The sequence below is a fragment of the Engystomops pustulosus genome, chromosome 6, assembly GCF_040894005.1.
Source record: "Engystomops pustulosus chromosome 6, aEngPut4.maternal, whole genome shotgun sequence".
In the NCBI taxonomy this organism is placed as follows: Eukaryota; Metazoa; Chordata; class Amphibia; order Anura; family Leptodactylidae; genus Engystomops; species Engystomops pustulosus.
In genome coordinates this window covers 24,900,226-24,918,325 of record NC_092416.1, presented here as the reverse complement: position 1 = coordinate 24,918,325, position 18,100 = coordinate 24,900,226, and the positions used below count along the sequence as shown (strand labels likewise).

Below are 18,100 nucleotides of genomic sequence, written 5' to 3'. Positions count from 1 at the left end.
AGGAGAAGCCGTATATCTATAGTGTGTACACGAGGAGAAGCCGTATATCTATAGTGTGTACACGAGGAGAAGCCGTATATCTATAGTGTGTACACGAGGAGAAGCCGTATATCTATAGTGTGTACACGAGGAGAAGCCGTATATCTATAGTGTATACACGAGGAGAAGCCGTATATCTATAGTGTGTACACGAGGAGAACCCGTATATCTATAGTGTATACACGAGGAGAAGCCGTATATCTATAGTGTGTACATGAGGAGAAGCCGTATATCTATAGTGTGTACATGAGGAGAACCCGTATATCTATAGTGTGTACATGAGGACAACCCGTATATCTATAGTGTATACACGAGGAGAACCCGTATATCTATAGTGTATACACGAGGAGAAGCCGTATATCTATAGTGTGTACATGAGGAGAAGCCGTATATCTATAGTGTATGCACGAGGAGAAGCCGTATATCTATAGTGTATGCACGAGGAGAAGCCGTATATCTATAGTGTATACACGAGGAGAATACGTATATCTATAGTGTGTACACGAGGAGAAGCCGTATATCTATAGTGTGTACACGAGGAGAAGCCGTATATCTATAGTGTGTACACGAGGAGAAGCCGTATATCTATAGTGTGTACACGAGGAGAGGCCGTATATCTATAGTGTGTACACGAGGAGAAGCCGTATATCTATAGTGTGTACACGAGGAGAAGCCGTATATCTATAGTGTGTACACGAGGAGAAGCCGTATATCTACAGTGTGTACACGAGGAGAAGCCGTATATCTATAGTGTGTACATGAGGAGAAGCCGTATATCTATAGTGTGTACACGAGGAGAAGCCGTATATCTATAGTGTGTACATGAGGAGAAGCCGTATATCTATAGTGTGTACATGAGGAGAAGCCGTATATCTATAGTGTGTACACGAGGAGAAGCCGTATATCTACAGTGTGTACACAAGGAGAAGCCGTATATCTATAGTGTGTACATGAGGAGAAGCCGTATATCTATAGTGTGTACACGAGGAGAAGCCGTATATCTATAGTGTGTACACGAGGAGAACCCGTATATCTATAGTGTATACACGAGGAGAAGACGTATATCTATAGTGTGTACATGAGGAGAAGCCGTATATCTATAGTGCAGGGGTCAGGAACTTTTTTGGCAAAGAGAGCCATGAACGCCACATATATTTAAATGTTATTGCGTAAGAGCCCAACAATATGCACATGCCTTCCAGTATAAAGGTAGCCACAGCACATGCCCCAAAGTAGATCAGTAGCCACAACACATGCCCCCCAGTAGATAGACAGCCACAGAACATGCTTCCCAGAAGATAGGTAGTCACAGCAAAAAAAAAAAAAGAATATTCACCTACCTGCGCTCCCTGCAGCCAGCTCCTCATCGCTCCCACACTCTTCTCTTTGACCCAGGGTTAGACGATGGCGGCAATGGCGTCTGGGTCGCAGAAAGGACGTAGGCCACGGTAACATCACTACCTGTGTCCAGTGATCAGTCCAAGACACACACTACAGCAATTACTATTTATTAATGATCTGTTTGAGAGCCAGATGCAGCCAACAAAAGAGCCATATCTGGCCCCCGAGCCATAGGTTCCCTACCCCTGCTATAGTGTGTACATGAGGAGAACCCGTATATCTATAGTGTGTACATGAGGAGAACCCGTATATCTATAGTGTGTACATGAGGAGAACCTGTATATCTATAGTGTGTACACGAGGAGAAGCCGTATATCTATAGTGTGTACATGAGGAGAAGCCGTATATCTATAGTGTGTACACGAGGAGAAGCCGTATATCTATAGTGTATACACGAGGAGAAGCCGTATATCTATAGTGTGTACATGAGGAGAAGCCGTATATCTATAGTGTGTACATGAGGAGAACCCGTATATCTATAGTGTGTACATGAGGACAACCCGTATATCTATAGTGTATACACGAGGAGAACCCGTATATCTATAGTGTATACACGAGGAGAAGCCGTATATCTATAGTGTGTACATGAGGAGAAGCCGTATATCTATAGTGTGTACACGAGGAGAAGCCGTATATCTATAGTGTATGCACGAGGAGAAGCCGTATATCTATAGTGTATACACGAGGAGAATACGTATATCTATAGTGTGTACACGAGGAGAAGCCGTATATCTATAGTGTGTACACGAGGAGAAGCCGTATATCTATAGTGTGTACACGAGGAGAAGCCGTATATCTATAGTGTGTACATGAGGAGAGGCCGTATATCTATAGTGTGTACACGAGGAGAAGCCGTATATCTATAGTGTGTACACGAGGAGAAGCCGTATATCTATAGTGTGTACACGAGGAGAAGCCGTATATCTACAGTGTGTACACAAGGAGAAGCCGTATATCTATAGTGTGTACATGAGGAGAAGCCGTATATCTATAGTGTGTACACAAGGAGAAGCCGTATATCTATAGTGTGTACATGAGGAGAAGCCGTATATCTATAGTGTGTACATGAGGAGAAGCCGTATATCTATAGTGTGTACACGAGGAGAAGCCGTATATCTACAGTGTGTACACAAGGAGAAGCCGTATATCTATAGTGTGTACACGAGGAGAAGACGTATATCTATAGTGTGTACATGAGGAGAAGCCGTATATCTATAGTGTGTACACGAGGAGAAGCCGTATATCTATAGTGTGTACACGAGGAGAACCCGTATATCTATAGTGTATACACGAGGAGAAGACGTATATCTATAGTGTGTACATGAGGAGAAGCCGTATATCTATAGTGCAGGGGTCAGGAACTTTTTTGGCAAAGAGAGCCATGAACGCCACATATATTTAAATGTTATTGCGTAAGAGCCCAACAATATGCACATGCCTTCCAGTATAAAGGTAGCCACAGCACATGCCCCAAAGTAGATCAGTAGCCACAACACATGCCCCCCAGTAGATAGACAGCCACAGAACATGCTTCCCAGAAGATAGGTAGTCACAGCAAAAAAAAAAAAAGAATATTCACCTACCTGCGCTCCCTGCAGCCAGCTCCTCATCGCTCCCACACTCTTCTCTTTGACCCAGGGTTAGACGATGGCGGCAATGGCGTCTGGGTCGCAGAAAGGACGTAGGCCACGGTAACATCACTACCTGTGTCCAGTGATCAGTCCAAGACACACACTACAGCAATTACTATTTATTAATGATCTGTTTGAGAGCCAGATGCAGCCAACAAAAGAGCCATATCTGGCCCCCGAGCCATAGGTTCCCTACCCCTGCTATAGTGTGTACATGAGGAGAACCCGTATATCTATAGTGTGTACATGAGGAGAACCCGTATATCTATAGTGTGTACATGAGGAGAACCTGTATATCTATAGTGTATACACGAGGAGAAGCCGTATATCTATAGTGTGTACACGAGGAGAACCCGTATATCTATAGTGTGTACACGAGGAGAACCCGTGTTCACCGCCTCCATTCCCCCGTCCTCTCTGTTATTAAGCCGCTGTACACATTCTCCTCCTTTGTTTTCTCACCATCTCAGCTTCGCCTTTAAACTTGACCTGGTATCTCTTCCTCCATCCTCACGTTCAGGGTCGCACGTGGTCTGTATTACGGAGCTACGAAGACTTTCAGGTCCTCGACTCCAACCTTCACCGCTGTATCTTTGACCGCCGTTTCTCCCAGTTGCTTGAGCTTCCCCCTCGCAGAGAACTTCCGTCTCAGGGCCAGGTGAGTATCTGGTGATGTCTATCATTACATCACATCTCAGTCTTCTGTGTGTAATACACACGCATGACGTCTCCTCCTCATGTGTCCCCAGCTCCTGGCTCCGCTACTTTCACGATATTTGAAGGCACTTTCTGGAATTGTGGACAGTAACATCAACTGTGGTCCTATCCTCAACTGGATGGAGGTAAGTCCATGGAGCCCCATCCTTTAGGGCCATGGGGCCTCCAGGAGGTTCAGGTTCTGATTTGGAGCCTATTATTAAAGCTCATATAGGTTGGGAATTCATAGGCGGCACCATTGTTTCCCATAATTCCATTGTCTACCCCATATTTCTAGATTGATAATCACGGTAACAGGCTCCTCGTCAATGAAGAGGCGTCCATCAACGTTCCGGCTATCGCTGCCGCCCATGTGATCAAACGCTACACCGCCCAAGCTCCAGACGAACTTTCCTTTGAGGTAAGAAACCGAGTCCTGATGTGTGTCACACACTGGAGAATGCAGCCTGGTCCCACAGCAGCACAGAGTATTTCAGTAGAGGTATATACCAATCTAATGGGAGTAACAGTTATATAGTGTAAGGTAGGAATATCCCTGCAGCACAGAGTATTTAAGAACAGTTGGTCTTGTAAGAGGTCAGAGTGTTACATAGTAGAAGGTTCAGAATGTTCAGCAGCACAGAGTATTTCAGGAAATGCATTGTGTCTTGTGGGAGCTCACGGAAAGTTATATAGTAGAAAAAACTGTAGAAGCAGTGGAGCAGAGTATTTAAGGAGAGTAGCATGCTGATCTTATAAGAGGTCACAGATACAGGGGCAGATTTACTTACCCGGTCCATTCGCGATCCAGCGGCGCGTTCTCTGCGGAGGATTCGGGTCCAGCCGGGATTCACTAAGGCAGTTCCTCCGACGTCCACCAGGTGGCGCTGCTGAAGTTCCCCGAGGCCCGTCGAAATGCACTCAAGTTCACCGGCCTATTCCTAGTGAAGGAAAGTGCAATTCGCGCTACACTTTTTTTTTTTTTTTAAATGCGGCGGTTTTTCCTAATTCGTCGGGTTTTCGCTTGGCCACGCCTCCCCATTTCCATCGTGTGCATGCCAGCGCTGATGCGCCACAATCCGATCGCGTGCTCCAAAATCCCGGGGCAATACAGGGTAACTCGGCGCAAATCGGAAATATTCGGGTAACACGTCGGGAAAATGCGAATCGGGCCCTTAGTAAATGACCCCCACAGTGTCTAGCAGCACAGAGAATTTCAGGAGACGAGTGCCCTAATCTTTGGGGAGGTCGTTGTAGTGGAAGAAGCAGGTTTCCCAGCAGCACAGAGTATTTCAGGACAGTAATGCACTGATTTTGTGGAAGGTTATAGGTTGAGGGTTACATAGAGAAAGAAGCAGTAGCACAGAGTATTTCAGGACAGTAATGTAGGAAGGTTATAGGTTGAGGGTTACATAGAGAAAGAAGCAGTAGCACAGAGTATTTCAGGACTGTGGGAAGTCACAGAGTAGGGCCCCCAGCAGCACAGAGGATTTTAGGAATGTGATGTAGTAGGTCTCTTACTCCATGTCTTGCTGTGACAGGTTGGTGACATTGTGTCAGTCATTGATATGCCGCCGAGGGAGGACACGAGCTGGTGGAGAGGAAAGCACAGCTTCCAGGTGAGACCCCCTCTCATCCCATACACGACCCCCCCCTCCATCCTGCCCCCCCTGGAGGATATGATGACCTCTCCTCTCTCACACAGGTGGGCTTCTTCCCCAGTGAATGTGTCCAGCTCATCACAGACAATAAGAACCCGTCTCCAGCGGCAGGTACTACCATAGGTGGGCACCTCGGGGGTCTGCACCCATTGATGTGATCACCCCCCATATACCACAGGCTTCCTGCAGAGCTGTATGTGCCGTCATTATGGCCAGCGCCTCCTTGTGGCTCAGTGTTGTATCTGCTCAGCTGTATCTACAGTCTATAAGTCTCTATATAAGTGAATCCTAAAATCTGTGACGAGTGCACCCCCTCTGCTCCTACATGTCACCTGACTGTGATCTACATACAGTTCCTATATGGTCCCTGATTACCATATCATAGAACCTGTATAACAACTACTGACAAGCTTTGGTTTCACTTGCCCTAAAGGCTAACAATCAGCTTTCTACCCTTCCTCTCAGTGCACTGTGTGTGGCCCCTATAGCCAATGTGTGTGGCCCCTATAGATGGGAGAGAAGGACAATGGGATTTACCTTCTGTGTAAAGGTCTGGAGAGTAATTCAGTGCAGAGAGTAAAGAGCAAAGCAGTGTGAGGACACCTATCAGCAGCCTTCTCCCTCCTCATATCTATCCCCTCACACACAACAGCCTTCTCCCTCTCTTAATCCCATTTCTTCCTTACTCCAGCATTTTCCCTTTTTTCTATAGCAGACTTCTCCCCCTCCCTAAGTCTCGTTTAGTGGCAGCAACATTCGCCACCTTCACACAACCCCCCAAATTTCCCTATTCCCATACTGGCATCATCTCCCGTGTATCCTATGTAATGCTTCTGCGGATGTCTTGGTATCTCTCTAGGCTCCTTGGTGGATTATTTGCAGTCTTTAGACCCCTTCTACACCACCTCCTGGTTTAAGGACCCGTTGAAATGATTTGGACATATGCAAATGATTGAGCATTTGTCTATGTCCAATTTAAAGGCCTCTGTCTCAGGGACAGGTGTCCCTTTAAATGTCATTCCTGTTCCTGCACTGATGATGGCAGTCTCTTATGTGTGTGTGTGTGAGGTCTCTTCTGTGCGCTTGCCGCAGGCTTGTGTGTACGGCTTTGGCTCCGCTGTCTTGTACCTTGTTGTTACCTGTCTGTCTGTTCACAGAAGGTGATATAAAGTTGTCCATCACATCTCCGCATGGCTCCAACTTTCCCAGACCAGGTGAGATACCGGACCCCATGTCTATGAGCACATTTCATACGCCCCCGTCGGTCATTCCCGCGTCTCTCTTGGGTCACAGTCGCTTCCTCCGCTTATGACTTTTCTCCTTCTCTTTAGTTTGTCGCCGTCACGGAAAGCTGGCGGGGCTATTACGCAGTTTCATGGCCTCCAGGCCAAGCAAGCAACGGCTCCGACAGCGCGGGATCCTACGGGAGAGAGTATTCGGGACTGACCTGGGGGAGCATCTGCTGGATTCTGGGGAGGAAGGTAAAATGTGGTCTGAATTCATTCATATAGGTTTATTTCAGGCCAAGGGCCAGGTTATGGCCTTCATATCCTCATTGAGGGTCCTGTGACCACATGAGCAAGTTCATCTCATCACTCCTGGGGTTGTCAGTCACTCCCCATGAATAGACGATTGATTCTCAGAAAGGAAAAACTTGATAAATTACAAATCTCCTCTACATTTTTCCTTTAACTTTTTGTTTCTCCCAGTTCCCAGAGTCCTGGTCTCCTGTGCTCAGTTCATAGAAAAATTTGGAGTAGTAGATGGGATATATCGTCTGTCAGGTGTCTCCTCCAACATCCAGAAACTGCGGTAAGTCTGACACGTCCTCCTCCTGGGTGTCTACTGTATAGGGTTGTGTAGGATCCTTTTTAGCAGATGTTGAACTGCAGAAGCTGCAGGATTATCAGGATTTTGCAGATAAGATTAGTCTGAAAAGTCTCCAGATGTGGCCCAGTTTTTAATATGTACAAGAATATAACTACTATAATACTGCCCCCTATGTACAAGAATATAACTACTATAATACTGCCCCCTATGTACAAGAATATAACTACTATAATACTGTCCCTATGTACAAGAATATAGCTACTATAATACTGCCCCCTATGTACAAGAATATAACTACTATAATACTGCCCCCTATGTACAAGAATATAACTACTATAATACTGCCCCCTATGTACAAGAATATAACTACTATAATACTGCCCCCTATGTACAAGAATATACCTACTATAATACTGTCTCCTATGTACAAGAATACAACTACTATAATCCTGCCCCCTATGTACAAGAATATAACTACTATAATACTGCCCCCTATGTACAAGAATATAACTACTATAATACTGCCCCCTATGTACAAGAATATAACTACTATAATACTGTCCCTATGTACAAGAATATAGCTACTATAATACTGCCCCCTATGTACAAGAATATAACTACTATAATACTGCCCCCTATGTACAAGAATATAACTACTATAATACTGCCCCCTATGTACAAGAATATAACTACTATAATACTGCCCCCTATGTACAAGAATATACCTACTATAATACTGTCTCCTATGTACAAGAATACAACTACTATAATCCTGCCCCCTATGTACAAGAATATAACTACTATAATACTGCCCCCTATGTACAAGAATATAACTACTATAATACTGCCCCCTATGTACAAGAATATAACTACTATAATACTGTCCCTATGTACAAGAATATAGCTACTATAATACTGCCCCCTATGTACAAGAATATAACTACTATAATACTGCCCCCTATGTACAAGAATATAACTACTATAATACTGCCCCCTATGTACAAGAATATAACTACTATAATACTGCCCCCTATGTACAAGAATATACCTACTATAATACTGTCCCCTATGTACAAGAATACAACTACTATAATCCTGCCCCCTATGTACAAGAATATAACTACTATAATACTGCCCCCTATGTACAAGAATATAACTACTATAATACTGCCCCCTATGTACAAGAATATAACTACTATAATACCGCCCCCTATGTACAGGAATATAACTACTATAATACTGCCCCCTATGTACAAGAATATAACTACTATAATACTGCCTCCTATGTACAAGAATATAACTACTATAATACTGCCCCCTATGTACAAGAATATAACTACTATAATAGTCTCCAGGCCACACAAGGATTCTATCTGGGTGAGCTGTTTTTCACTTTTTGCCTTTTTTGTACATAACTACTATAATACTGCTCCCTATGTACAGGAATATAACTACTATAATACTGTCCCCTATGTACAAGAATATAACTACTATAATACTGCCCCTATGTACAAGACTATAACTACTATAATACTGTCCCCTATGTACAGGAATATAACTACTATAATACTGCCCCATATGTACAAGAATATAGCTACTATAATACTGCCCCCTATGTACAAGAATATACCTACTATAATACTGTCCCCTATGTACAAGAATATAACTACTATAATACTGCCCCCTATGTACAAGAATATAACTACTATAATACTGCTCCCTATGTACAAGAATATACCTACTATAATACTGTCCCCTATGTACAAGAATATAACTACTATAATACTGCCCCCTATGTACAAGAATATAACTACTATAATCCTGCCCCCTATGTACAAGAATATAACTACTATAATACTGCCCCCTATGTACAAGAATATAACTACTATAATACTGCCCCCTATGTACAAGAATATAACTACTATAATACCGCCCCCTATGTACAGGAATATAACTACTATAATACTGCCCCCTATGTACAGGAATATAACTACTATAATACTGCCCCCTATGTACAAGAATATAACTACTATAATACTGCCCCTATGTACAGGAATATAACTACTATAATACTGCCCCTATGTGCAAGAATATAACTACTATAATACTGCTCCCTATGTACAAGAATATAACTACTATAATACTGCCCCCTATGTACAGGAATATAACTACTATAATACTGCCCCCTATGTACAAGAATATAACTACTATAATACTGCCCCCTATGTACAAGAATATAACTACTATAATACTGCTCCCTATGTACAAGAATATAACTACTATAATACTGCCCCCTATGTACAGGAATATAACTACTATAATACTGCCCCCTATGTACAAGAATATAACTACTATAATACTGCCCCCTATGTACAAGTATATAACTACTATAATACTGCTCCCTATGTACAAGAATATAACTACTATAATACTGCCCTCTATGTACAAGAATATAACTACTATAATACTGCCCCTATGTACAGGAATATAACTACTATAATACTGCCCCTATGTACAAGAGTATAACTACTATAATACTGCCCCCTATGTACAAGAATATAACTTCTATAATACTGTCCCCTATGTACAAGAATATAACTACTATAATACTGCCCCCTATGTACAAGAATATAACTACTATAATACTGCCCCTATGTACAAGAATATAACTACTATAATACTGCTCCCTATGTACAAGAATATAACTACTATAATACTGCCCCCTATGTACAGGAATATAACTACTATAATACTGCCCCCTATGTACAAGAATATAACTACTATAATACTGACCCCTATGTACAAGAATATAACTACTATAATACTGTCCACTATGTACAAGAATATAACTACTATAATACTGACCCCTATGTACAAGAATATAACTACTATAATACTGCTCCCTATGTACACGAATATAACTACTATAATACTGCTCCCTATGTACAAGAATATAACTACTATAATACTGCCCCCTATGTACAGGAATATAACTACTATAATACTGCCCCCTATGTACAAGAATATAACTACTATAATACTGCCCCCTATGTACAAGAATATAACTACTATAATACTGCCCCCTATGTACAAGAATATAACTACTATAATACTGCTCCCTATGTACAGGAATATAACTACTATAATACTGTCCCCTATGTACAAGAATATAACTACTATAATACTGCCCATATGTACAAGACTATAACTACTATAATACTGCCCCATATGTACAAGAATATAACTACTATAAAACTGCCCCCTATGTGCAAGAATATAACTACTATAATACTGCCCCTATGTACAAGACTATAACTACTATAATACTGCCCCATATGTACAAGAATATAACTACTATAATACTGTCCCTATGTACAAGAATATAACTACTATAATACTGCCCCCTATGTGCAAGAATATAACTACTATAATACTGCCCCCTATGTACAAGAATATAACTACTATAATACTGCCCCCTATGTACAAGAATATAACTACTATAATACTGCCCCTATGTACAAGACTATAACTACTATAATACTGCCCCCTATGTACAAGAATATAACTACTATAATACTGCCCCCTATGTACAGGAATATAACTACTATAATACTGTCCCTATGTACAAGAATATAACTACTATTATACTGCCCCCTATGTACAAGAATATAACTACTATAATACTGCCCCCTATGTACTAGAATATAACTACTATAATACTGCCCCTATGTACAAGAATATAACTACTATAATACTGCCCCCTATGTACAATTATATAACTACTATAATACTGCCCCCTATGTACAAGAATATAACTACTATAATACAGCCCCTATGTACAGGAATATAACTACTATAATACTGCCCCCTATGTACAAGAATATAACTACTATAATACTGCCCCCTATGTACAGGAATATAACTACTATAATACTGCCCCCTATGTACAAGAATATAACTACTATAATACTGCCACCTATGTACAAGAATATAACTACTATAATACTGCCCCCTATGTACAAGAATATAACTACTATAATACTGCCCCCTATGTACAAGAATATAACTACTATAATACTGCCTCCTATGTACAAGAATATAACTACTATAATACTGCCTCCTATGTACAAGAATATAACTACTATAATACTGCCCCCTATGTACAGGAATATAACTACTATAATACTGCCCCTATGTACAAGAATATAACTACTATAATACTGCCCCCTATGTACAGGAATATAACTACTCTAATACTGCTCCCTATGTACAAGAATATAACTACTATAATACTGCCCCCTATGTACAGGAATATAACTACTATAATACTGCTCCCTATGTACAAGAATATAACTACTATAATACTGCTCCCTATGTACAAGAATATAACTACTATAATACTGCCCCTATGTACAAGAATATAACTTCTATAATACTGCCCCCTATGTACAGGAATATAAGTACTATAATACTGCCCCCTATGTACAAGAATATAACTACTATAATACTGCCCCCTATGTACAGGAATATAACTACTATAATACTGCTCCCTATGTACAAGAATATAACTACTATAATACTGCTCCCTATGTACAAGAATATAACTACTATAATACTGCCCCTATGTACAAGAATATAACTACTATAATAGTGCCCCCTATGTACAGGAATATAACTACTATAATACTGCCCCCTATGTACAAGAATATAACTACTATAATACTGCCCCCTATGTACAAGAATATAACTACTATAATACTGCCACCTATGTACAAGAATATAACTACTATAATACTGCCCCCTATGTACAAGAATATAACTACTATAATACTACCCCCTATGTACAAGAATATAACTATTATAATACTGCCCCCTATGTACAAAAATATAACTACTATAATACTGCCCCCTATGTACAAGAATATAACTACTATAATACTGCCCCCTATGTACAAGAATATAACTACTATAATACTGCCCCTATGTACAAGAATATAACTACTATAATACTGCCCCCTATGTACAAGAATATAACTACTATAATACTGCCCCCTATGTACAAGAATATAACTACTATAATACTGCCCCCTATGTACAAGAATATAACTACTATAATACTGCCCCCTATGTACAAGAATATAACTACTATAATACTGCCCCCTATGTACAGGAATATAACTACTATAATACTGCCCCCTATGTACAAGAATATAACTACTATAATACTGCCCCCTATGTACAAGAATATAACTACTATAATACTGTCCCCTATGTACAAGAATATAACTACTACAATACTGCCCCCTATGTACAAGAATATAACTACTATAATACTGCCCTCTATGTACAAGAATATAACTACTATAATACTGCCCCCTATGTACAAGAATATAACTACTATAATACTGCCCTCTATGTACAAGAATATAACTCCTATAATACTGCCCCCTATGTACAAGAATATAACCACTATAATACCGCCCCCTATGTACAAGAATATAACTACTATAATACTGCATCCTATGTACAAGAATATAACTAGTATAATTCTGCCCCCTATGTACAGGAATATAACTATATAACTATAATACTGCTCCCTATGTACAAGAATATAACTACTATAATACTGCCCCCTATGTACAAGAATATAACTACCATAATACTGCCCCTATGTACAAGAATATAACTACTATAATACTGCCTTCTATGTACAAGAATATAACTACTATAATACTGCCCCCTATGTACAGGAATATAACTACTATAATACTGCCCCCTATGTACATGGATATAACTACTATAATACTGCCCCCTATGTACAAGAATATAACTACTATAATACTGCCCCCTATGTACAAGAATATAACTACCATAATACTGCCCCTATGTACAAGAATATAACTACTATAATACTGCCTCCTATGTACAAGAATATAACTACTATAATACTGCCCCCTATGTACAGGAATATAACTACTATAATACTGCCCCCTATGTACAAGAATATAACTACTATAATACTGCCCCCTATGTACAAGAATATAACTACTATAATACTGCCCCTATGTACAAGAATATAACTACTATAATACTGCCACCTATGTACAAGAATATAACTACTATAATACTGCCCCCTATGTACAAGAATATAACTACTATAATACTGCCCCCTATGTACAGGAATATAACTACTATAATACTGCCCCCTATGTACAAGAATATAACTACTATAATACTGCCCCCTATGTACAAGAATATAACTACTATAATACTGCCCCCTATGTACAAGGATATAACTTCTATAATACTGCCCCTATGTACAGGAATATAACTACTATAATACTGCCTCCTATGTACAAGAATATAACTACTATAATACTGCCCCCTATGTACAAGACTATAACTACTATAATATTGCCCCCTATGTACAGGAATATAACTACTATAATACTGCCCTCTATGTACAAGAATATAACTACTATAATACTGCCCCCTATGTACAAGGATATAACTTCTATAATACTGCCCCTATGTACAGGAATATAACTACTATAATACTGCCTCCTATGTACAAGAATATAACTACTATAATACTGCCCCCTATGTACAAGACTATAACTACTATAATACTGCCCCCTATGTACAGGAATATAACTACTATAATAGTGCTCCCTATGTACAAGAATATAACTACTATAATACTGCCCCCTGTGGTATAATTATATAATACAACCTGAGAACCTTAAAGAAAACCTACCATTTAGAATGGTAGGGGTAAGCTGTAAGTACCGGGCACCAGCTCAGGGTGAGCTGGTGCCGGTACTTACTTTCGTTAGTGTTATAAACCGCGGTATCGCAGTTTTAACACTTTTTAAACCTTAGAGCAGAAGGGGCTTCGCAGCGCAGCGCATCGCCGAAGCCCCTTCTGCTCTAAACCGCGATACCGTGGTTTATAACACTAATGAAAGTAAGCAACGGCACCAGCTCACCCTGAGCTGGTGCTCGGTGTTTACAGCTTACACCGACCATTCTAAATGGTAGGTTTCCTTTAAGTGACTTTTTCTGTCTCCCTCCAGACATGAGTTTGACAGTGAGAGGATTCCGGATCTTTCTCGGGATACGTATCTGCAGGACGTTCATTGTGTCAGCTCTTTGTGTAAACTTTACTTCCGTGAGCTCCCGAACCCTCTGCTGACGTACCGGCTCTATCATCCTTTCACTGTGAGTAGATGTGTGATAGTAATGGCGGCACTAGGTTATATGGTACTTTCTGCCTCCTCCCATATCTCGGCCTTGTACTGAGCATCACACAATGGATTGTCAGCTCTTGTGAGTAGATGTGTGATAGTAATGGCGGCACTAGGTTATATGCTATTTTCTGCCTCCTCCCATATCTCAGCCTTGTACTGAGTATCACACAATGGATTGTCAGCTCTTGTGACCTGTCGCACTTTGCTGCCTACACTAGGAGGCGATGTCTGCCCCTGTAGAAGAAGAGAAGCTGATTCGTGTCCATGACCTCATCCAGCAGCTTCCTCCTCCACACTACAGGTAATGTCGGTCATTTATGGGTTACCAAATCAGGTTTTGGTTGTATAGAGGTCAAATTGTTAAAAATTTTACCCCACAGGACTCTGGAGTACCTGATGAGGCATCTGTCACGTCTCAGCATGCACAGCGACCGCACCGGGATGCACGCCCGCAACCTGGCCATTATCTGGGCCCCAAACCTTCTGCGGTGAGCAACATGATGGGGAGAGTAGTTCTGTGTGGCTTTTCATAATTAGATACAACTGTACTACGTATGATAAGCTTAGATACATAGCTCATCAGCACTGCATGTCACATGATAAGCTTAGATACATAGCTCATCAGCACTGCATGTCACATGATAAGCTTAGATACATAGCTCATCAGCACTGCGTGTCACATGATAAGCTTAGATACATAGCTCATCAGCACTGCATGTCACATGATAAGCTTAGATACATAGCTCATCAGCACTGCATGTCACATGATACGCTTAGATACATAGCTCATCAGCACTGCGTGTCACATGATAAGCTTAGATACATAGCTCATCAGCACTGCATGTCACATGATAAGCTTAGATACATAGCTCATCAGCACTGCATGTCACATGATAAGCTTAGATACATAAGTCATCAGCACTGCGTGTCACATGATAAGCTTAGATACATAGCTCATCAGCACTGCATGTCACATGATAAGCTTAGATACATAAGTCATCAGCACTGCGTGTCACATGATAAGCTTAGATACATAGCTCATCAGCACTGCATGTCACATGATACGCTTAGATACATAGCTCATCAGCACTGCATGTCACATGATAAGCTTAGATACATAGCTCATCAGCACTGCATGTCACATGATAAGCTTAGATACATAGCTCATCAGCACTGCATGTCACATGATAAGCTTAGATACATAGCTCATCAGCACTGCATGTCACATGATAAGCTTAGATACATAGCTCATCAGCACTGCGTGTCACATGATACGCTTAGATACATAGCTCATCAGCACTGCATGTCACATGATAAGCTTAGATACATAGCTCATCAGCACTGCATGTCACATGATAAGCTTAGATATATAGCTCATCAGCACTGCATGTCACATGATACGCTTAGATACATAGCTCATCAGCACTGCATGTCACATGATAAGCTTAGATACATAAGTCATCAGCACTGCGTGTCACATGATAAGCTTAGATACGTAGCTCATCAGCACTGGGTGTCACGTGATAAGCTTAGATACATAGCTCATCAGCACTGCATGTCACATGATACGCTTAGATACATAGCTCATCAGCACTGCATGTCACATGATAAGCTTAGATACATAGCTCATCAGCACTGCATGTCACATGATAAGCTTAGATACATAGCTCATCAGCACTGCATGTCACATGATACGCTTAGATACATAGCTCATCAGCACTGCATGTCACATGATAAGCTTAGATACATAAGTCATCAGCACTGCGTGTCACATGATAAGCTTAGATACGTAGCTCATAAGCACTGGGTGTCACGTGATAATCTTAGATACATAGCTCATCAGCACTGCATGTCACATGATAAGCTTAGATACGTAGCTCATCAGCACTGCATGTCACATGATAAGCTTAGATACGTAGCTCATCAGCACTGGGTGTCACATGATAAGCTTAGATACATAGCTCATCAGCACTGCATGTCACATGATACGCTTAGATACATAGCTCATCAGCACTGCATGTCACATGATAAGCTTAGATACATAGCTCATCAGCACTGCATGTCACATGATAAGCTTAGATACGTAGCTCATCAGCACTGCGTGTCACATGACAAGCTTAGATACATAGCTCATCAGCACTGCATGTCACATGATACGCTTAGATGCATAGCTCATCAGCACTGCATGTCACATGATAAGCTTAGATACATAGCTCATCAGCACTGCATGTCACATGATAAGCTTAGATACATAGCTCATCAGCACTGCATGTCACATGATAAGCTTAGATACATAGCTCATCAGCACTGCGTGTCACATGATAAGCTTAGATACATAGCTCATCAGCACTGCGTGTCACATGATAAGCTTAGATACATAGCTCATCAGCACTGCGTGTCACATGATAAGCTTAGATACATAGCTCATCAGAACTGCATGTCACATGATATGCTTAGATACATAGCTCATCAGCACTGCATGTCACATGATAAGCTTAGATACATAGCTCATCAGAACTGCATGTCACATGATACGCTGCTGTTGTGTATTCCTCCTTCGTAGGAGGACAGGACCCCACATATCCTGATGTATAAGCATACAGTGGGATACGTCTGTGCCATACATTGTAAGGACACATTGGAATCCCATATGGGAACATATGGCACAAAATGAGATATGAACCCAGCCTTAGCGGTGGGAATCAGTTTTTGTTTTAATGGTAGACACAGAGGCAGGTGCAGGTCCTTCCTGCAGGCAGACACAAGTGGAAGGAGCCCAGGGTCTCTGCTGTTCAGCTGCAATTGGGGATTAGAGATCACAAGACAAAGACCAAAGAACTAGTGATGTGTCGTTCGCAAACGAACCGGCTCTTGTTCGTGAACGACGTGACCTCAGTGAGCCCTTGTCTAACTAGCTCACCACGCTCCATCTAACCCAATACAATCGGGTTAAAAGTGGAGTGGTGTGGGGTGATTGACTGGCCTGTGGCTCCCTATTATATATTTAATAGGGAGCCTTTCAGGAGCCAGAAAAGCCGGCTCTCATTAGTGAGCAGAGCTTAATGAACCAGTTTGCTAAGAAGAGCCGTAATTCCCATCACTACAAAGAACAATACAGACAGAGAGAGAATTTATAGACTCTGTGTTCTGGGGGTTTCCAGGACACCAACCAATCACCAGCCTGGGATTCCACAGGAAAGATAACAAATGTTGCAACATAACATGCACATCACATCTTAACCATTCAGTGGCAGGCATGATATACTGCAGGTATTAACATTACATGTTAGCAGTAGATGGCAGCAAAAGGTAGCTATATAAACTATTAACAAAAGAAAAAAGTTTCTGTGTGTGCTCACCATTCCCAAAATCCTGGCTGTACTGGATGAAAAAAAAAATGCCTTGTCTGGATCCAGGGTAAGAGCATGCAAAAATGGGAGAAAAAAATTAAAAATCCGCACAAGCAACTGTTAAAAAGCGAGTATCTTCTTCTGTATTTTATTAATTACATGTTAAAAAGATTGACATAAAAAAAAAAAGTACGTGAAAAAGTAGCTGGTGACGCGTTTCGGACATTAATTGGCCTTAGCCA

The 18,100-nt window shown here is 41.0% G+C and overlaps 1 protein-coding gene across 7 annotated transcripts in view; it reads left to right on the top strand.

Annotated features, from left to right (window-relative positions):
• Window positions 1-18,100, top strand: part of ARHGAP33 (Rho GTPase activating protein 33) — a 70,616-nt gene that overhangs the window by 36,928 nt on the left and 15,588 nt on the right. For 4 of the 7 annotated variants that reach the window (XM_072155141.1, XM_072155134.1, XM_072155137.1 and 1 more), the window contains 11 exons: window positions 3,592-3,729; window positions 3,821-3,913; window positions 4,066-4,188; window positions 5,309-5,386; window positions 5,473-5,551; window positions 6,586-6,642; window positions 6,760-6,909; window positions 7,138-7,240; window positions 14,335-14,479; window positions 14,727-14,809; window positions 14,889-14,996. In XM_072155141.1, the coding sequence (XP_072011242.1) occupies window positions 3,592-3,729; window positions 3,821-3,913; window positions 4,066-4,188; window positions 5,309-5,386; window positions 5,473-5,551; window positions 6,586-6,642; window positions 6,760-6,909; window positions 7,138-7,240; window positions 14,335-14,479; window positions 14,727-14,809; window positions 14,889-14,996 (1,157 nt within the window). The remainder of the gene's footprint in view (window positions 1-3,591; window positions 3,730-3,820; window positions 3,914-4,065; window positions 4,189-5,308; window positions 5,387-5,472; window positions 5,552-6,585; window positions 6,643-6,759; window positions 6,910-7,137; window positions 7,241-14,334; window positions 14,480-14,726; window positions 14,810-14,888; window positions 14,997-18,100) is intronic. The other 3 variants (XM_072155136.1, XM_072155140.1, XM_072155139.1) reach the window with 3 other exon arrangements.